The sequence below is a fragment of the Trachurus trachurus genome (genome assembly GCF_905171665.1).
Source record: "Trachurus trachurus genome assembly, chromosome: 12".
Taxonomy (NCBI): Eukaryota; Metazoa; Chordata; class Actinopteri; order Carangiformes; family Carangidae; genus Trachurus; species Trachurus trachurus.
This window is the reverse complement of record NC_139908.1, coordinates 11,330,530-11,351,778: the sequence shown is the minus strand read 5'-3', so window position 1 is coordinate 11,351,778 and position 21,249 is coordinate 11,330,530. Positions and strand designations below refer to the sequence as shown.

Here is a 21,249-nt window from a genome sequence, read left to right as displayed (position 1 = left end):
TTTTTTATGGACATATCCCTCGATCATTGCTAATTTTTAGTCTGTCTGATATCGTACATAATGTCAGTAAAGAAAAGACAAATGCTCCAAGGAACTACACGTTAACCACTTGTTTCACCAACCCTCCTCTGCTCTTTCTCCCTGTAGGCAGTATGAGGTGGGTGATGAAGGTCTGGTTGGAGCTGAGCTGCTCCTCCAGAAGCAGGAGGAGGAGGTTCAGCGGCTCCAGGCCCACCTGGCCAGCAGGCTGTCCAGGGCCAACCTGTATCCCACAGACGAACCCATTCTGGCCCCAACTCGCACCTCCATGCTTGATCTCCGAGACCCCCTCTATACCTCTTCTCTAGCACTCCGCAAACCCAAGGTTTGTATAGTTATATAACTTACCAGACTCCTCATGATAACTTTATAAAAAGTTAGCTTTAAAGGGATAGTTCAATGGTGCAAGCTATTTTTAGAACGGCGGAGCAGAGCCGTGCGCTACGGAGGCTAATGGGATTTCTTGTTTATCCTCATCAAACTCATTAAATACACAATCCAACAACTCCAAAATGCTCTCGTGGACAAGTTGTGACCTGCACATTCACCACGCTATGAAATAATAATGGAATGTTACGAGACAGAGTTATTTTCGAAGTAAATTCATGCAAAACCGCTGATGAGCGTTCCCGCCTGGGGCAGTTTTTCGCCAAGCAGTCTCTGAATTTACCTTGAAAACAACTCTGTCTTGTAACGTTCCATTATTATCTCATAGCGTGGTGAATTTGCAGGTCACAACTTGTCCACCAGAGCGTTTTGGAGTTGTTGGATTGTGTATTTAATGAGTTTGATGAGGGAAACCAAGAAATTCCATTGAGGCCCCGTAGCATAGCGTTCTAAAAATAGCTTGCACCGAAAATTAAAGGTAACGAACCTACTCCTAAGACAGTAGGAGCCATCCAGACTTTCCCCTGTTTCCATGCACGGTCCACGGCAGGACCGCGGCAAGACCACGGCAGGATCTCATTTTATTATGTTAGAATTAGTTTACATGTACATACAAAACTGCTTTTGTCACTATAGAGATGTAGACCATGGTTTAAAAGATACCATTTCAACACACGCTGCAGCAGGAGCTCGCTGTATCCAAAGCCTTGACTATCCATTGCTTGAACCTTGTTTATATTGCAATATTTGATGATGGATGTACAATTTTAACTCCCATGAGCTCATTGGAAACTGGGTTGTTGATGCTGTGCTCACTGGATGTTTGGTAAATACAAACTGCTGACTGGAAAACATAATTCACATCAACCTCCCCTCTGGTAATTACAAATATGTGGGGTTGTGGAACATGTGGGATTTTTTTTGGGTACGGTCTGATTTATCCCACCTACTGTCACAAATTGTGAGAATGTGTTAATACAAGGGGCAAACATGGCAACAAATCTGCTGATGTTAGCAGTGAACCTCAAATACTGTGTATCAGTTCTATTCCAGATGGGACATATTTCCCTGTAGTGTGTTTATACGAGATTTTAAAGTGATATAAATCTAAATGACAGGGTTTCCAGTTGGTAAAACAGAATTCCTCAAACTCGAGCAAAGGAATCCTGCTGTTCCCACTGCTGGTTAGACTTTACAGCAGAAACCCAATAAGGAAGTGTGTGTGTGTGTGTGTGTGTGGGCGTGCATGTGTGCGAAACACACTAAAAAAAAAACATCACATGGGGTGTTGTCATTGAATCTATATGACAAGAGCAGCTATTGAAACTGCTGTAAACCTGCAGAGTGAGGGCCTCTTTGAAGAAAAGAGGCGTTTTATTTACATATTTTTCAGAGTTGGTCATGTGTGTGTTACTAATTTTGTCTGGTGAATCACTAGCAGTTGTCATTATTACAGGAATATATGAAAAGAAAGCCAAGGTTGAAAATGATATCTTAACAAAATGACATTTACTGTTTATCTTTGCCAATGACAGAGCTTCCATGGGCCTGAGTTTGTGAAGATGGCCAGCGAGCCCTGTGTTCCCCTAACTGTTCCCTCTTCAATCATGGTGAGGATCCAGATTTGTGTTGCACTTGAGCCAATGTGTCCATGAGTGTTGTGATTTATATCCCATCATTAATCCATCACCGTCTCCTGTTTCCTCTCCGCCCACAAGAAACGTGGGAAGGTGGAGGAAGTGCAGAGGAAGGTGGGCGTGGTGCTGCTGAACGGCCAAAAGCTGGAGCTGAGCTGTGACATCAAGGCGGTGTGTAAAGACGTTCTTGATATGGTGGTTGCCCACATCGGGCTTGTGGAGCACCACCTCTTCGGCCTCGCTTACCTCAGAGGTACAGTGTGTTATACCTGTGTGTGTATGTCTGCGGTCACTGCTTGTTCAGTCTCAGGTAGTCTTTCTCACAGTGTACAACTCCAGTGTTGCTTTTTAAATAGCACAAAATCTGTTTGAGAGAAAATGTTCCCTTCTTAAATGTCAAGTTTCTACAACCGTGAGATTACAAATCAAACATATTAGATGTGGTTTTCAGTGCAGAGATTCATAGTGTTTTTCCATTTGCTACACCTGATGTCTCACTCTGACACCTTATACCTACCACTAACTCTTTCCTCCTCAAAATCCCACACACAGAAAATGAGTTTTTCTTCGTCGATCCTGATGCCAAACTTTCCAAAGTGGCCCCAGAGGGATGGAAGGAGGATCCTAAGAAGAAGAAATCTGACATGCCCTTTAATCTGTTCTTACGCATCAAATTCTTCCTCGATGATGTCAACCTCATACAGTACGTATCAGTTTTGGTGATTTGTTTGAAACCAAAAATGACACAGAACTATTTTCCCAGGTGTTGGCATATCACTTGTGAAAATAACATACCTCTTCTGTGAATAACAGGCACGCTATGACCAAACATCAGTACTACCTACAGCTGAGGAAGGATATCTTGGAGGAGAGGATGCGTTGCGACACAGACAATGCCATGCTGCTTGCTTCGCTGGCACTGCAGGCTGAATTCAGTGACTACCAACCTGAGGTACAGATTTTCAGTTTACAATACTTACCACACTTTTGTTAAATTAAACTGAATGTAAAAAAAAAAAAAATCCTGTTGACCTGTGTGCCCATAGCTCCATGGAAAGACCTATTACAGACTGGAGCACTACCTGCCGGTGACAGTCCTGGACAAGTTGGATCAGACGACCATCAAGGAAGAGCTGCCGAAACTCCACAGCAACTACTATGGAGCGTCTGATTCAGAGGCAGAGTTTGAGTTCCTCAAGGTCAGCAGAGTCCACATTGTACAGGAGTATTTGCTCCATGCAGCTTAACACCACCGAATCATATTGTATGTGACTGGGTAAAAAAAATCAGTGCCCTCTCATATTGGCTCACTGACCCGATGAAAGGCCTATTTTCTGCATGAAAAGCTTCAGAATTTTATTTAATCTGTCTCAATACACATTCATATCCCGGCTCAGTACCGTGTGTTTTTTGAGAATGTAAGACTCCTTATTTATTGTCCCAAAAGGTGAGCCAGAGGTTGACAGAGTACGGAGTTCACTTCCACCGGGTGCTTCCTGAAAAACGGTCTCAGACAGGCATCATGCTGGGTGTCTACTCCAAGGGGGTGCTCATCTTTGAAGTCCTTAATGGAAATCGTACCCCGGTGCTAAGGTTCCCCTGGAGGGAGACGAAGAAGATTTCCTTCACAGTATGTGCTTGTCTTTTTGACATCAGAAAAAAAAACAAAAAAACAGTGCCATTGTACTGTAAATGCAGTTTATTCGCTAATGCTTCTCATTTAAATGTTACATTTTGTCACTCTGCAGAAAAAGAAGATTTGCCTTCAGAACACATCAGATGGGATCAAGCACCTGTTTCAGACAGACAGCAATAAGACGTGTCAGTATCTGCTACAGCTCTGCTCTGATCAGCACAAGTTCCACCTGCAGATGAAGGCCCGCCAAAACAACCAGGAGCTGCAGGACCTAGGTAGGAGAGAAGTGAGCAGTCACGCATGTCTGTGGGGGGTAGAGTTCATATAATACAACCTCAGGCCCCAGACAGAAAAGTACCATTTCTAATCACTGGCAGAAATCTTAACATGTCCCAAAAACATTTCACTGTCATGTCCAGAAAGCAGCAAAGCTCCTAAAGAGGAGTCAGCTGTATGTGTCAGCCATCCTGCACAATGTCTCCAAAAGCTAACCCCCTCTTTTTCATGGTGCGTCGTGCTCGGATTGACTTGTTTTACTTGGCTAAACCTCAGACCTACTTGGTTCACATCATGGTCCTAACCCCCTATTTTAAGTCAGTGCCAAAAAGACTGACCAGACCATTAGCTGTGATGCTTAAGATTGATATCTACAAAAAAAATAAGGAGATTTACTTCATAGTGCTGAGGACAATATATTTTTTATCATGTTGACAATAATTGCTTCAGACTGCAGAGGGCTTTTAATGACACAGATCAACAGCCTTGTGGAATTTCCCTGCTCTACTGTTTTTTCTCAATGTCATCTCATTTTGCTTTACTGATAAATTCACTTTGAGTTATTAACAAAGCTTTAATGTTTTGTTTTGCATGTCCCTCCGGATAATCAGAGAACTGCCCTCTGAGCATCCTGCAGTATTCTCTTGACTCCCGGGGTGGCGAGGCAGGCAGCCTGGCCCCCAGCTTATCCACACGCTCTAACCCAGACCACCTGAAGAGGATCTCGTACTCCGAGGTGGCCCTCAACAAGGACCCGTCTGGCTCCATATTAGTCCAAGACGAGCTTCACTTTCCAGGTTTCAATCCAGTGCCCTCCACGGTTCTTTCCAAGCCCCGGATAATTAGCCGCTCCCACCACAACCTGGGGCAGACGCCAGAGTCTCCAGAGCACCGAGTGGCAGAGTCGCATCGTGGCCAGTCACACGGTGGACTGAGTCAGCCGCAGCCCGGCCAAGTGGCCTCTCACTTCCAGCAACACCAGCGAGCCAGCTCAGACACAGACTCACTGTCACACCAGCAGGACAAGTGAGTAGAGAAGAAGTGTTAAAAGCACAAACCAGTTTGATTCCCACATACATTAGTAAAACTACAGTGGTTATTTAAAATATCAAATATCAGTTCTTCGATGTGGCATTACATTGCCATCCATCGACCTACACAGGAACATCAGTGTATTTATGCTTTTTTTTCTCCTTTAATTAGTCGTGTAAAATCTTATCTCAAGCTCAGATGAGACACTGGGGTCTTGTGCTTATTAGTTGTCCGTTTGTAAAGTCTTCAGTGTCTCCAAGTTCACTTCACAGGATAGGTTACTAAGTGAGGGCTTGTTACTGGGACTATAGCTCTGCCTTAACTCTACAGAGACATGGACAACTCTGTCTCCAGCTGCTAATTAACCCTCTGGGGTTCTCTGTGTGTGTGTGTGTACTGTATGTGCGCAGAAATGTGCCCCTGTGTTTGTGCTTATGTTTTTGTGAGGTTGTGTGCGCTCCTATTTTAATTAGGAACAAACATGTTTTTATGCCAGTTGCTCCCTCTCGTGTCGGCTTCATAGATGACATGTGAGATTTTAAGTTGGTAAGAACCAGAGTGACAGAATGTGTTTAGTGCAGCAGGGCACATCGTCTTCTTTTACATTCAGGCTCAGTGATCACAGAGGAAGGTTGCCCCCTCAGGCTAAATCGCTCTCTCTCTCTCCTGCTCAGGTCATTTGGCACCGTGTCCCACAGCAGCCCAGCCTGGAGCCTCAGCAGGTCCAAAAAAGAGTCTGACTCTTCCTCCATAGAGGAGACGGGCCATGCATATGTAGTAGGTAAGCATCTTATCCTGTGTCAAATGATACATAAATCTGTTCTACAGTATGTAATGGTAGCTCTCATAGGGAATTCAAAGCACTTAAAGACATAACATCCTTCATCAGCAGACATTCTGTGCAGCTTCAGTTCCCTACCACCAGATAAGAAAAGAATTCAGAAAATTCAAAGTCAAACACTGTTCACCTTATATAGACTATTTTCAAAGGCTAACTGTTGATCACAAGCACCATTTTTTGTAACACAATACCTCATTCATCAAACAAGGTATGATCTGAATCGAGCAAGAATCAGATGTGTAACAAGACGACCTCAGTGGATGATGTTAGTTCTGGTGACACTGTGGCAGGTCAACAGTAAATAAGGAAATCATGTGGTATATTTTACATACAATACTTTGCATATCAGGTACAGTGTTACTGTGGATTGTTTTCACTTGTACTGTTGCTGCTGCAGTGACTGAGTTGTATTATCTAGACTGGAAACTATAGTTAGCCCATAAATAAAAGACTCTGAATACTTGGAATTCAGTTGCACATAAAACAAATGAATACCTGATTTGTTAGTATTCACAGAAAATAGTCTCGTCATTCGTGGAGGTTCTGTATGTGTTAATAATTATCGATGACAGTGCATGTTTCTGTAAAGAGGTCCCTATATTATTTCCTATAAATTGCCAATGCTCTTTATAATGCAAAATTGCTGATCTGTTGTGTTCTGTTCAGGGGTCAGTATGCACAGCTCCTCTGGCCCACCTTCAACTCCAGCCTCTGTTAATGGTAAGTACTGACATCTCTGCCTCCTGACACACCAACTCTGAATGGCATTGGTCTGTTTAAACTATAATGTCAAAATGGAGGAAATATCCTGCCACTCTCCACCATCACTCATTTTATAACCTTCTTAATCCTCCCCGTCAATCTGTTGAACCGTATGTTGATCATGGCACAGCCAAGTACGGATATGCAAACTCAAAAAAAAAAAGAAAAAAAAAAGTCCTAAATCACAGTTATATAATGCAGAATTGAGTCTCTGTCCTCTCACTGCTGCCTGCCTGTGAAGCTGAACTCTGGCTCTGGTCCCAACATTTAATAGCTTCATGCTTGGCACTGAACTCATGACCTTCCCTTTCATCCTAGCTTAGCCCGTCTTTTCAGGCCCATTAGCCAACACAGTGCTAAAGTAGAAGCCTGTCAGCCACACTGTATGCCTGCTTTAGCTGATTAATAATTACAGTGTAGATATACTAATGCTATTAGAGTGGCCCCTCTGTATATTCCCAGTGAAATTAATTCTCCAAAATTTCATTTCAGTGTGCATCAGTCAGAAATGACAGTTTATGCAGTTGATTTATAGGATGTTCCGGTAAATCTAGGATATGCTGTGTGTCTTTTCACTGCACAGATTCACTCAAGAAGAAACTCAACGCGTTGCCATCTCCAGAAAGAGAAATCACAACTGTAAAGCTGAAGAAAGATGTGAAATATGGGCTGGGTAAGAGTGTTTATCCATCTTTAAAACTCAATTTCATACCGCCTCTGCTGCTGGAGTTGACAAATATTATGAAATTGCATTGGAGCCATTTACGCCTCCCCTAAAGTTTTGTGTTGTAGTGTCTTCACCTGGTTGTTTACATCTGCGTGTGCTTGTGTGTGCTCTTCAGGTTTCCAGGTTGTGGGAGGTGAGAACTCTGGTCGTATGGATCTCGGCACCATAATTAGCTCCATCTCTCCTGGGGGTCCTGCTGATGTGAACGGCTGTCTCAAACCTGGTAGGCCCAGCCCGTGTTTTGCTTCACTCTTTCTCCTGAGTTGGTAGATGGTTGTATCTGTTTTTAAATACTATTTCCCGTCTTGCCGCTCATTGCGATGTTGATGCAGGTGATCGGTTGATCTCTGTGAATGATGTAAACCTGGAGGGGCTCTCTCACGCCACCACCATCGATATCCTTCAAAATGCTCCCGATGACGTCATTCTGGTGGTATCGCAGCCCAAGGAGAGGCTCTATAAAGGTAAATAAACATGAGAATACTGTAAAATTCATGTTTTCCTTGCCACCGTTTTCTCTGTGGACTAATATCCCTGTTCCTGTTCTCCATTTTGACAGACTCCTCCTCAGGCTACGTCCCCTACCAGCCCAAGTCGTCACTGAAAGCACTTAATTCTGGTCAGAGGAGAGAACTAGACTTTGATACCTCGTCAGAAGAGCATGTGGGAACAGGAAGCCCCACCCCTCCTCTCCACAGTGCTGGCACACCATCAGTTGCCTCCTCCCCAGTCCAGCAACACACCAACCTCAATTCTCAGGACTCCAAGGCAAGCAGTGTCGCTAAAGGCAGCCAGACCCCAGTTAATGGAGTTCAGCAGATCCTAGAACGAGCTGCAGCTGCCGCCACAGCTGCATCCAGCGCCCAACATCCTAAACCAGAAACTAACATGAGTTTGGATCCTGCGCCACCAGCTCTGCCACCCAAAACCAGAAAAGCTAAAGTGTTATTGGAGGCTCCCAAACTATCCGAGCACTCTGACTGGGGGGATTCAGACATGGACGAGGAGACCTACTCCAGTGGTCAAGAGAAACTCGGTCAAAAGGTCAAAAAGGTGCGGCCCTTGTGTTCTGTTCATGAGTTCACTGGTGCAAATAGATTCTTTGCTTTCACACATCATCCCACACAGTAGTTGTCTGCTCAGGAGATTTACGAGTCAAAACTTGCAAATGTTTTTTTTTTTTTTTTTTTTAATCCCGGTGGACCAAATAAAAATCAACTTCAGTTAATGGAGTAGGACAAGAACAATTCTTCCACAAACAAGCATTGCACATTACGCCGTCAGATGCTTGGCTCAACTAACTGCCTGTTGTATATAATCTTTGCCTGTCATTGCATTTTATAATGTCAATGCAAGGCGGTCTGTTACCTGAACATTGCATGTCGTTGCCTGAATGTACAGCTGCTCATTTCTTCCCAGCATTACCCAGTTCAGCTTCCTCACCCCTCTTTGATCCCTGTTCCTTGCTGCATGTTCCAGCTCGTGATAATTCAACTTAATACCCTGTTCTCTGTTTGCAGGAACACATCACGGAAATTTTAAATGGTAATGCCCCAGGGGTCAATAGTCTCCGTCCAGGAGAACTATTTGACCTTGAGCTGTCCAAAAAAGACAGCAGCCTGGGCATAAGTGTCACGGTACTGTTCGGCAAGGTTTTCACCCTCTCTTTGTTTTGGCCCCTTTCCCCCCTCATTTTTGTCACTGTTGTCTGTGTGTTTTATCTGTTGCTTGGTCTGGTTTGCTTTCATAACGCGTTGTGTAGTGGGATCTAGAAGCTCTCTCAAACTAATTTTGCATCCTGCCTCTATGTTCTTAATCAATAAGGATTAAATGATAAACCCACATAGTATCTTTACGTCAGGACCATGATACTGACTCTAGACAGAATTACTTTGCCACTAACATAATCTCTTTTTGACTTTGATTCGCAACACCTTATTGATTGGCATGGGTTTATTCACTCCTACTCCTACATAATAACACTCAATAACAAAACACTGTGTCAGACAAGGATTGTTGTAAAGTAAATGTCCTCAGAATGATAATGATCTGTGTGTATGTGTGTCGCACTAGCAATACAAACACTGACATTCACCTTTTAATTACATCCATCATCATCAATGGAATGAGCCCTGAATAGAAATTCACATCATCTCTGATCATGTAGAGTTTAACCTCAGTAAACTTGTCAATAACATCACAGTGGAGGATTGTGTTTTTTTTTTTTTTTCATTTACAACTTAATCATAATTGTGAAATGATAAATGCTTTGTTTAACTGTAAGGGATCATTTAGAAATTCATCCAAACCACAACGGAAATTTCCCATATTGGTTTTTAACATTAGTTGTCTTCTCAAAGTCACCCTTAGGAAGAGCTGTTATGATGTAAGTCAGCAGGGCAGTCGGAGAGAGAGGGAGGCGAGGATAGAAAATGAACTTGATTTGTTTCTGTAAGTAGCAGATGACCTTTTGAATCGATTAACGGTGTGTCATCACCTATGCTACCAAAGTCTGACTCACATAATGTGCACTGTTACAGTGTTTAATTTAACTAAACCCTGATCTATAGGAAGGTCCATAAACATATTGCAGGAAACATATGTCACCGGTCTACAATGTTAAAGGCAGTTGGGAAATATGGCTTTCAAATACTTCTCTTGTGAAGTTTGGTTGATATTTTCTTTACAATATTTGTAAATCAGCTGAACCTACAGTAAAAACAAAGTATTTATCATTTGGCAAATGAAAAAAACAAAACAAACCTCCACACATTCCATCATCCCCCATACATCATCAGCTATTTTCTGATTTAGTCAACGAGACTAAGAGTTTTTTTTTTATTTCTTAGGGAGGAATCAACACAACAGTTCGTCATGGAGGCATCTACGTCAAAGCCATCATACCTAAAGGTGCAGCAGAGCTGGATGGAAGGATACAGAAAGGTAACAGCAGCCATGTAGAACAGAAAGACTGAATTAGATTTTAAATTATTGGAGCATTTATCTAGACTGGCTGTGTTTTAACCTCTCTGTGTCCGTCCTGCGCTCAGGTGACCGTGTGGTGGCCGTCAATGGAAGAAGTCTGGAGGGAGCCACTCATCAGCAGGCAGTGGAGACACTCAGAGACACTGGGCAGGTGAGCTTTCACATTTACCACAAGCACCTTGCTGGCAAGCTGTTCAGTTGCCACCAGCTGGCCAGTAACACTTAACGCACATCATTTTCCTCCCTCAGACGGTGCACTTGTTGCTGGAGAAGGGTCATCCATCCGCAGACAGCATCCATGCTCCCCTAACACCTCAGTCCACTCCACTGTCTGCGGTCAACGAGCGAGACCAGACCAAGATCAAAGAGTCGCCACGTGAGGTCAAACCAAAACCAGAGTACAACTTTATAACACAAGGTGAGGCGACACAAGATTCTCAAGTAGGTGTTTGACACGGCACATAAAGGAAACTCCTTTTACTATACTCCAATGTGTGAAATGAGTGTCTTAGTAGGCTGCACACCTGTTTTTAGCTCGGTGTATCTTTATTTTTGCTGATAATCACTTATTTTTTCGTTATCATTTAATTATTCCTAATTTTCTTGTCTTTATTTGTTACAAATTTGGTTTTTGATTATGTTCTTCATGGGTGAGGATTTCATATAAGCCCTTTTGGGTTTCATACCTCCCCTTTGCACATCCCAATCGTAATAGTAGTTCATACTATTTTAAATGATATGTTTGTGCAAAATTTAAAAAAAAATTAAAAAAATTGGTTTGCGAAACTGCTTTCAGCCCATGAGGTCCCATCCAGTCCACAGGGATGGTAATGAAAAGAAAGCAGTAAAACACTGATTATCCAGCTCCATATGCTCTAACAGTCTTACACTGTGACTCTTTATTTCATGTGAACAAAGTAACTTACTGTTGGTAATTTCATTTGAAGGAAAATGAGCATGTGTGTACAACCCATTAGCAGCACACTGTTGCCTATTTAGAGCGCAGTATCTGGTCTGCTTTCCTAGAACTGGTCATTCTCGTTTTGTCATCACTAATTCCTGCCTCCTCGTCACAGTTTTTCCAGCAATATTTAAAAAAAAGAAAAAAAAGAAGTGTATCTGTATTAAATGTGAGGTATGTTTAAGTGTTGTTGTTTTCCGGCTGCTGTAGTTGTCACATGGTTTTGGGATCACATGTCATTCAGCTTTCACAGAATGTCAATGACATTTTGTTTATTTCTTTTTCCTGAAACACAACAAATGATTGATTAGACAAAACAGAAAAGCTGTATTAGCGATTAGCGCTATGGACCTCAGTCTGTTTTCCTGGAGAGAATGCCCCATTCATCCTTGTTGTCTGGTGTCACAGGGTTGTGTTCAAGTTGTATGATCTCAGCCCAGCGTTGTGATATTCTGCAGTTACTAAGTTTGCATCAAGATTGAGAAAAGCATTTAATTTTGATAACTTAGGAAACCTCTGCCAACAAAAACCACCATATACACATACCGTACATCTCGTTTGCATTCGACTCAATACACAGTTGAGAGATTTTAATGTTGTGTCATCGTCCATTGCAGATAATGTGTTTGAGGTGTGTCTGCTGAAGAACACGTCAGGGCTCGGCTTCAGTTTCAGTCGAGAGGAGAACATCCCTGAAGAATCTCCTGGCACCAGCATGGTGCGCGTTAAAAAGCTGTTTCCTGGTCAACCAGCTGCAGAGAGCGGTCGCATTAACGTGGGCGATGTCATCCTGCGTGTCAATCAAACACCTCTCAAAGGACTCTCGCAACACGTATGCAAGACATCTCCTCCTTCCACATTACATTACAGTGTGATATAAACGGAAATAAAGTTGTTTTACATCATAATTCATTCCTGTCGTGTGTGCACACAGGAGGTGATCTCAGCCTTGCGAGGAACAGGACAAGAGGTGACTTTGCTCCTCTGCAGACCTGAACATGGGATTCTTCCTGAGATGGACACCTCAGCGTTGGTGAGTCAGAAAATTATATTCTTATACTCAACAATTTGAAACTAAAAACATCATTTAAATGTAACAAATTTCCTCTCAGACGCCCATGCCGTCACCTCGAAAGGAGTCTTTGATCCAGTCGGAGCCCAGTGCAAACACGAGCAAGCCGACCTCTCCTCCAGCTGTACATCCCAAGAAGAGTCAGTTTCTCGTGGAGGACGTCCTGGACAGGCTGCTGCAGAGAACCCCGGGTCGCCAGAACAGCTACAGCGACAGCACAGACGGCGATGAGGAGGTGGAGGAAGCCTTCAGCCCGGAGAACAGCAGGCAAGCGTGGGATCGGAGCGTCTACCAGACTCCCAGCAGCAACCTGGGACTGGGACACTACGGCAGCACCGGTCATCTGGACGACACCGTCCACTCAACCTTCTACTCCCCAAACCAGTCGATGACAAGATCAGACCTCAGCAAGAGGTACCAGAGCAAAGACAAAAATTTAAAGACCCCCTAAACCAAAAATGTATTTTTTTGAAATTATTAACATGTGTCATGTCAAAGTAGTGTTTGGGTTCTGCTACAAGACATTTCAGCAGCGAAGTCACTAATGCAGCCATAACTGAGCATTTTAGATTTGAAAATGCAGTTTGGAGCAAGTTGGATTCAGTTTTTCAGCACTCAAGTCAGGTTTAATACGTCAGAATCCCTAGCAACCAATCCCGTTGATTTTTTTTGTGATGGTGACACTTCACATCTACTTATATGTTCAACAACTGTATCATTGGTTGACGTGGCCGAGAGGCATTATTGCCGCCTTGAATGCGGGAGACCAGGGTTCAAATCTCAGTACGTGTTACAGGTTTTGACATCGCCCCTCTGTGTCCCCTGCCCCCGCTGACACGCACCGCCGTTACCAAGCAACCCCGTGGTGGTGGGCTGGTGCAAGTCATGATGTATTTGCATACTCATGAATATTCATAGAACCTGAATTTTTCAATGAGGGAGAAATAGTGGACAAGTTTTTAGCCTGTTTGAGAGTTTTTTTAAAACAACTTTTTTTATGGGAAAGATATTTTAAATCAAAAAATAGTCATAGCAGAGCATTTTTACAAATTTTAAAATGCCTCTTTAGGGGGACTTTAATTACATCATATTTCCAGATATCTTCTATAAAATCATCTTTGTGGTTGATTTGACAGGCATCCTTCATCCCCTGTGGCAGCTGATCTAGAGTCATCACCCCTGCCTATGGTGTCCTCCCCCACTGCCCCCAGCCCAGATCCACTGCCCCCTCCACTGCCTCTGCCCTTAAACCTCACCATGGCTGGGAATGGACAGGACATAGAGGAGTTTGTCCCGGTAAGAGCAGCAGAAGGGAAGTTCTTTAAATAAACAGCCAGTGATTTACTGCTGACTAGGATTTGACTAGGATTTTTTTTCTCTGTTGTTAGGAGGTGGAGCTGAAGGTCTCCCTGGTGAAGTCAGAAAAAGGCAGCCTGGGCTTCACCCTGACCAAAGGAAATGATCATGGGTGTTACATCCATGACATCGTCCAGGACCCAGCCAAAGGAGACGGACGGCTCAGGCCCGGGGACAGAATGATTATGGTATGAATGAGTTGATGAAATAAGATTACATTCACTACATTTACTCTACCTGTACAGATAACCATTCATATTCAACAAACAAATATTAATTGTGTTAATGTAACAGGAGAGTGGTTTTATAAAAATGTTGAACTACATGTTTAAATCCTTGTATTTTCTGTTTCCAGGTGAACACCACAGATGTGAGCAATATGGGCCACACTGAAGTGGTCAATCTTGTGCGTGCTGCCCCTCGCGTAGTTGATTTGGTGGTGGGGAGGGTCCTGGAGGCTCCCAAGCCCCCCATTGAAGCCCACCTGCTGCCTGACATTTGTTTCAAGGGCAACCAAGACCCACTGGGTAAGAAACAACCCGTGGACACATGATAAAACCCTGTGACATGCGATTAAGGCACCGTATGTTCGTTCATCCTGCAAACCAGACCTGATGTTGCATTAAGAGTCAGTGCTTTAATTCACACTCGAATTGTTCACCAGGTTTGATACTGGATGGTGGCAGCGACAGCATCTATGGAGTCTTGTACGTGAGAGACATCCTGCCCGGCACTTTGGCCTTCGAGGAAGGCAGCCTGAGACCTCTAGATTTAATTCATTACATCAACGGCGCTCCCACCCAGGACCTGACTCTGAGTGAGAACACGAGGCTGCTGGAGCTCTCCCTCGACAACCTCACGCTCAAGGCCACGAGGTAATCTGCACTAACTAACTAAGAGTGACACATGTAGCCTGAATGGAATTTTTCATGCCGAGTCAGTGTTGATTTTTCATCTTAATGGCATTAGAGATGGTTATTTTTAGCTGGAAATACTGTATAATTTCATCAACTGTTTTTCTTTTTTTTTCTCGTCTGACTGAAAGGGATGGAAAGCCTGTTTTTCCTGGGCAGAAAAGTGTCTCTTTTCTCAACAACAACATTAGCCCTCAGGTTTCATCCAGCATGAATGGTATGTTTCACCCCATACATTTCCCACCTGTGTCATTTTGATTGTTTTTTTTTTTTTTGCAAATAACTGCAATACTGTTTCCTGTACAGGTTTTCTTAAAGGGGAAGATCCACGAGAATCAGAGGATGTCGCAGCACTTTGTCCTTTAGAGGTAAGTTTAACAAAACATATTTTATATGTTCCTTGTGCTCCATATTCTGTTGATGTGTTTTCTTTAAACTACTTCTGTCATATTTATTCTTTTATCTGTATAGCAAAGATAAATACATGTAGATAAACATTCTTATCAATATTGTGATAGTTGTGTTGCCATGAAGCTGCTTGCATGTTTTGATCAGCTCAGTGAATCACAAATTAATGCAGATCCCATGCTTGTTTATTGGATATGCAGGAGGAGATCATGAAGCTGGATCTGCAGAAGCCGCAGTCTGGAGGTCTGGGTTTCTCTGTGATCGGAGGGGAGAGGGGGATCTTTGTGAAATCCATCACACCGGGAGGAGTAGCAGAGTCCTCAGGCAAACTGCAAGTTGGAGACAGGCTGCTGAAAGTGAGTGCTGCTCAGATTTGAAGGCCATATATAGATGTACTTCTATTAGACAAGTTTTAATAGGTTGAATAGATATATCTGTCTCAGCCGATATTATGAACTTAGTAGCTCAGATAGAGAAAACCCTAATGTGAATGCTTTTCCTGCTAGAAATGAGGCCCACATGCTTTATTATTTATTTTACACTGTAATAAACAAAGTGTCTCTTGGTGTTCAGCTTTCTGGTTTTAGTTATAACCGTGTGTCTTTTTTCGTAGGTGAATGATGAACTGATGACAGGCGTGTCCCACACCAAAGCTGTCACCACCATCCGTAAAGCTAAAGGCCTGGTACATCTTATAGTGTCCAGACCACCAGACCAGAACCCAAACACTTACCTCGCCTATCTGCCCATCAACTCTGACAAGTGCAACGGAAACGCAGGTACAGTCGGCGACACAGAATATGAGATGTTTGAACATTTTTGACAGGTAAATGTCATTGATAGATATCTCACTCTACCTTCCCTGTTGCTTACAGATCTGAGTGAGGACAGTGGAGTGAAGACAAAGCTGTGTCCCCCCCATAATGAGCCGAAAGCTGGAGTCCCTCCCATACCACCAATAGGTACACTACACTACACTATACAGTTACAGTCTAGAGAATATACTGGAAATGTAAACAATGTTGAATCTTGTGTATTTTTATTATCAAAACAATCAAGACAATAAACTAGAATACATTTCCTTTGTCAAACAGACTATGAAGATGGTTCACATGAGCAGAAAAGAGAGACGGAGCACAGCGCAGAACTTTCTGAGGACACCGACTGTGATGGCTCTTCTTTACCTGAGGACTCACCTGAGGTACAAACCACCACACCCACCACACTCTGACAGAAAACTACAAACTGATTATATCTCACTTTCTGATTTTTTTTTTTTTTTCACATGTAATAGAGTTCCCGAAAAGTGGAATGGCAAGAGGAGAGTGTTGACGATTTAAGGAGCGAAAAGTAAGATTTTCTTTTTTGGATGTAGTGCACTCATGTTTTAGTGTGGTGAATGTTTTCACATTTAGTGATTGTGTCTTTTTTTTTCAAAATGACAGCTATCTGCAAATGAGTGCTGGACAGCCAGAGGAGGATGAAATCACATGGGGAAGTGATGAACTGCCTATTGAGAACATGAACTCGCAATCAAGAGTTGGTAAGACCAGCTTTGTCTGAACACTAAATGTGACATTTACGAAGGAGTATTAGGGCCAGCCAAAAAAGGGAAAAAAAGCCAGGCGAGGAAAAGAGAAAAAAAAAAGAAAGAACGAAATGTGGCACACACAAAAAATCCAGCAGAAAAAAAAAAACAGGCAAAAAAAAAAAAAAAATCTGGCACAAGAAAAAAAAAAAGACAGACAAAAAAAAAAAGGTTAGGCAAAAAAAGTAGTAGACATTTGACCTCAAAGATGTTGTGTTAAATTTCTTAGATGAGCTCTAGATTTCACAAGTTCAACAGTTATTCCATGTGAAGTAAATATATGTTGTATGTGCCCAATTTCATACTTTTCATGCTGTATTAACAAAACTGATTGGGCTGTTACTTTTCTAAGTCTTTCACTTTTTGGTTCCCCCAGACGGACCAATCATCACAGAGGATGAACTAACCTCTTTGCCCCTCGTCAAAGTGGTCCCCGATGGTCAGTTCACAGGACCAAAGCTCAACACTGTGGTGCGCATGATGAGGGGGCTTCTGGAGCAGAAAGTCCCGCTGCAGGAGTTTGAAGTAAGAATCTGCTTTGAATTTCAACACAGGAGAATTAATTATAACTCATTTGATTTTAATGAACATCTGTTTCTCTTCCTGGACAGAATCTTCAGAATCTCCAGCCGCTGGACGACTGTTTGATAGGTCAGACGAAGGAGAACAAGAAGAAAAATCGCTACAAGAACATCGTTCCCTGTAAGAAAAGGCACAGACGTGTGCATCCATATATTTGTATCATAATAGGAAACTTAAAGGCTGGATAATAAGGTGAATGCTTAAAATGTTGGACTCAGTTTGAAATAAGGATTTATCTCCCCTATCCCCTCTAGTTGACACGACTCGAGTTATGCTGGGTAAAGATGGCGGCTACATCAATGCCAACTTCATCAACATGCCAGTGAAGGATGAGAACTTCATGTACATAGCCTGCCAGGGACCCCTACCCACCACTCTGGGGGACTTCTGGCAAATGGTGTGGGAGCAGAAGTCCAACGTGATCGCCATGATGACCCAGGAAGTGGAAGGCGGCAAAGTGAAATGTCAGCGGTACTGGCCAGACACGCCGAGGACTGCAGAGATGGTGGACGACCGGTTACAGATCATGCTGATCAAAGACCAATATCTGGACAACTTTGTCATTCGCCTTATTGAAGTCAAAGATGTCCAGGTAAGTTGACGTATAGATATAAATCTCTCATTTTCCTATAATAATTTAAACTTTGATACAATTTTAATGGTTACATTTCCTCTTCAGACTAATGAAATCCAGCGCGTAACTCACCTGAACTACACGGGATGGCCCGACCACGGAACACCTTCACAACCGGAGCAGTTGCTCACATTTATTTCCTACATGAGGCACGTTCACCAGTCAGGGCCGATAATCACACACTGCAGTGCAGGGATTGGCCGATCGGGAACCCTCATCTGTATAGACGTGGTCCTGGGTCTCATCAGTAAAGATGCTGATGTAAGTTTTACAGTGTTTCTCTTGTTTGTGTTGAACGTATAAATAAAGAAACTTCTAATTTGTCTAATTGATTTTTTTTGTCGTAGTTTGATATTTCAGATGTCGTAAGGAACATGAGACTTCAGAGACAGGGAATGGTCCAGACAGAGGTGATTTTCTTCTTTATATACAGTATATTGAGTACATTTACTCTCTGCACCTCTGTGGTTCATGTTTTCTCACACATTTTTCTTATCTTCTCTACAGGATCAATATATTTTCTGCTATCAAGTGATCCTCTACGTCCTCAGATGCCTTCAAGCTGAGGAAAACATCTCAGGATAGAGAAGACCACATATTGCCGTAGAGGCCGGGTGACTGTTTCACAAGAGCAAAACAAAAATGCAGAGTTGACACAGGCAGAAATTGCCAAATTACACTATAAGTTTTTAAGATGCCTTAAAATATTCATTCCCTGAGAGTAAATCCTTTAAAGAAGTCTATATTTTTATGTCTGCTTTTTGAGTTCTCTCTCTTTGGCTGCTACTCCCTTTCAATGCATTTATGAGAACTGCTGATTGTATTTCCTATTGTCACCTACAAGAGAACACTAATGTTTTTTTTTTTTCCAGATTCTTGGATACTCTAAAATAATGATGAAAGTGATCAATGAGCTCATATTTTATATGGGACAAAATTTTACCTGTGTATTTTGAATCCTATTATGATGCTGGAACATGCCTTGACAGAATACTATGTCAGTATTTGCTTTGTAAATCTATTATACAGTAATTGCTCACTGCCTGAGGTAAATGATGAAATTAAAAGTGTACATATTCATCTCCTAAAAATTAAACTGGATACATTTTAAATGTTATGTAGAAGAAAGTTTCTTTTTAACAAAAAACAAATATAAGAATCAAATATTTTTCTTGTCTTTTGTCATTTTAGTGCATATCAGTTTTATCGTAAACATTAAAGGTTGAATATGGAGAATGCTTATTAAAAGCTATATTTTTTCAAACATAATTCATCCACAGGGTGTTTAGAGGGGTGCAGAATAAAAGTATTGCTTTTCCATAAAAAAATTATATTTAGTCTGAATTAAATAATTCAAGAAATTTTGACAGGTTCGATAGTGGCTTCCTGTTTACATCGTACCATTGGGGCTCACTTCTCTGTTGTTTTGCTAAGCCTCCTCCTGGTCGTGTGCATTTGTTTTCAACAAAGCCTTTTATAATTAATCGGTGGATCGATGGTTTATCATATATATGTTATGATGTGTGTATTTGTGCAGTCTTTCTGTCATAAACAAGAGATTGCGGTTTACGGGCGTGTTTGTGTCGCAGTGCCACCAAGACTTGAGCTGAGCCTGTGACCAGAGCAACTGCCTGTGACACCGCCCGGGTCAAAGGCTCTGATCATGCAGGTTTGGTTTTCAGCCACGATGTGGAAGCGAGCCTCAACTCTCCCTCTAACACGTTACAAGTCATTATCACAATTAGTCGAAAGCTATTTATTGAAGGTAAAAATGAAACAAAGTAAATAATATCCTGCATAGTTCTTCTCCTCTGTGCTTCTCTCAGAGTGGCGTCTCACAGTGTGTTATACTTTGCAACGATCTGCCACTCGACTACAGGAATTATTATTCCAATCTGATCAATAGATGGTGGTATTCTGCTCACTCTCCATATTCAACCTTTAACCTTATACAGCTTTTCCAAGTCTGTTGACTGACCAAACCACTGAAACCCATAAGGAAGAGAAGCTACAACCTTTGTGTCCGTGTATTATGGGTTGATACTAAATTGGAAAGGGTGCTCAAAGAAAAGTAAGCTACAGCTTTTGATCATGAAAGTCACCATTTATAAACAACATAAACTGCAGCACACAGTGATGCAACAATGATGTTTATTTTGTTGCACCTACTGTACATTGAGGCTGTCAGGGCAGCTTTAACCTGAAGCTGTAGTTTGTGATTTTTAACTGCACTATAAATAGATGACCAAACATGGTGACCAAACATTTAACTGCCTGTCATAGCCTACAGTATATCAAGCACAAACTCTTGCCTCAAAACTGAAAGTAGAATTGAATCAACTCTATGAATGAAGATTTGAGTATCTTTTTTGCATGGTTATTGCATTATTTTGTGCATTCTGCAGGTGGCCATGTTGTGTTTTTTCTCTGTATGTTATTAGAGCAGGAGATGATAAACATTGGAAGGGTTGTGTCTTAGACCACTTCCAACACAAGGTGGTGCCAAAATTCGCTACCCAATTACTTAGTAATTCTGGAAACATTGCCATGTGTCCAAACATCTCTCAGAACCTTTCTGGGTTACTCATACAAAATAAAGCTTTTATTGGTCAATATGTGGGATACTATTTTTTTTTTTTTTATAATTGCTTAAAAGTCTGGTTTATTACACACTGTGATCCTTTGGATGGTCCTTTCTTATCTCCCCCAGCCCCAGCCTCCATCGGAGAGCACTGAGGCTGTGTGGCCTTGGGCTCAGCCACGTGCATATGTTATTACAAAGACATAACACAGTAATTACACAGGAATAAATAAAATATTATTTAACATGATGAATAAACAGATAATACTGGATCATCCTGTATGATGAGGTTGATTCAGTTAGGCACTGTCCCTTACTGAATCAATACAGGCGGCTCACCCCGCTCTATTGCTTTTCACATGTCTGATATGACATTAGAAACAACCCAGCCAGCACACCCATGTGGGGCCTAGATGGGCTCCATCAGGGCTGATATCCCATGCAGCCAACACGTCCAAGTGGGGCCTACATGGGACTTGGGTTACATGGGGCTTCAACTGGGCATGGGCTCAGAATGGGCTTTTAAATGGGCTGGTGTTGGGCCCCACATGGGCATCACAGAAGAATATGCATGGGTAAAAGATGGGCTGTAACACATGGGAACTAGTTTGGGCTCTATGGGCTGTATTCTCTGGGTGAAGGTAATATATAGGCCTATTGTATTGTAGCCTATACATTTTTTTTTTCAAGTGGTATGTGTCCATACAAGTCGGAGAGCTAGTCTTGAGGTACCTTGTAGATCACAGTAATCAGCTATCTCAAAGCACTAATAAGTGTTGCAAGTTGTGTCTTCATCTTTCGTTCTTCTTTTCAAAGGGGATTATTATATGA

General features: G+C 42.2%; 1 protein-coding gene across 3 annotated transcripts in view; it reads left to right on the top strand.

The window, feature by feature from the left end:
* ptpn13 (protein tyrosine phosphatase non-receptor type 13) overlaps positions 1-18,879 on the top strand; it is a 43,633-nt gene extending 24,754 nt beyond the window's left edge. For 2 of the 3 annotated variants that reach the window (XM_083983330.1, XM_083983331.1), the window contains exons 10-49: positions 148-364; positions 1,962-2,036; positions 2,145-2,316; positions 2,616-2,766; positions 2,877-3,015; positions 3,110-3,262; positions 3,511-3,693; positions 3,812-3,974; positions 4,587-5,001; positions 5,682-5,788; positions 6,515-6,568; positions 7,194-7,283; positions 7,453-7,560; positions 7,670-7,801; positions 7,897-8,390; positions 8,858-8,974; positions 10,187-10,280; positions 10,388-10,473; positions 10,572-10,740; positions 11,901-12,115; positions 12,218-12,316; positions 12,396-12,769; positions 13,492-13,651; positions 13,744-13,899; positions 14,067-14,238; positions 14,376-14,586; positions 14,757-14,842; positions 14,932-14,993; positions 15,234-15,389; positions 15,647-15,812; positions 15,909-15,995; positions 16,128-16,234; positions 16,328-16,383; positions 16,479-16,576; positions 16,998-17,146; positions 17,233-17,323; positions 17,458-17,795; positions 17,883-18,098; positions 18,185-18,247; positions 18,345-18,879. In XM_083983330.1, coding sequence (XP_083839456.1) covers positions 148-364; positions 1,962-2,036; positions 2,145-2,316; positions 2,616-2,766; positions 2,877-3,015; positions 3,110-3,262; positions 3,511-3,693; positions 3,812-3,974; positions 4,587-5,001; positions 5,682-5,788; positions 6,515-6,568; positions 7,194-7,283; positions 7,453-7,560; positions 7,670-7,801; positions 7,897-8,390; positions 8,858-8,974; positions 10,187-10,280; positions 10,388-10,473; positions 10,572-10,740; positions 11,901-12,115; positions 12,218-12,316; positions 12,396-12,769; positions 13,492-13,651; positions 13,744-13,899; positions 14,067-14,238; positions 14,376-14,586; positions 14,757-14,842; positions 14,932-14,993; positions 15,234-15,389; positions 15,647-15,812; positions 15,909-15,995; positions 16,128-16,234; positions 16,328-16,383; positions 16,479-16,576; positions 16,998-17,146; positions 17,233-17,323; positions 17,458-17,795; positions 17,883-18,098; positions 18,185-18,247; positions 18,345-18,422 — 6,259 coding nt within the window. In that variant the 3' untranslated portion in view covers positions 18,423-18,879. The remainder of the gene's footprint in view (positions 1-147; positions 365-1,961; positions 2,037-2,144; positions 2,317-2,615; positions 2,767-2,876; positions 3,016-3,109; positions 3,263-3,510; positions 3,694-3,811; positions 3,975-4,586; positions 5,002-5,681; positions 5,789-6,514; positions 6,569-7,193; positions 7,284-7,452; positions 7,561-7,669; positions 7,802-7,896; positions 8,391-8,857; positions 8,975-10,186; positions 10,281-10,387; positions 10,474-10,571; positions 10,741-11,900; positions 12,116-12,217; positions 12,317-12,395; positions 12,770-13,491; positions 13,652-13,743; positions 13,900-14,066; positions 14,239-14,375; positions 14,587-14,756; positions 14,843-14,931; positions 14,994-15,233; positions 15,390-15,646; positions 15,813-15,908; positions 15,996-16,127; positions 16,235-16,327; positions 16,384-16,478; positions 16,577-16,997; positions 17,147-17,232; positions 17,324-17,457; positions 17,796-17,882; positions 18,099-18,184; positions 18,248-18,344) is intronic. The other variant, XM_083983332.1, reaches the window with a different exon arrangement.
* Positions 18,880-21,249: the final 2,370 nt, after the last annotated feature.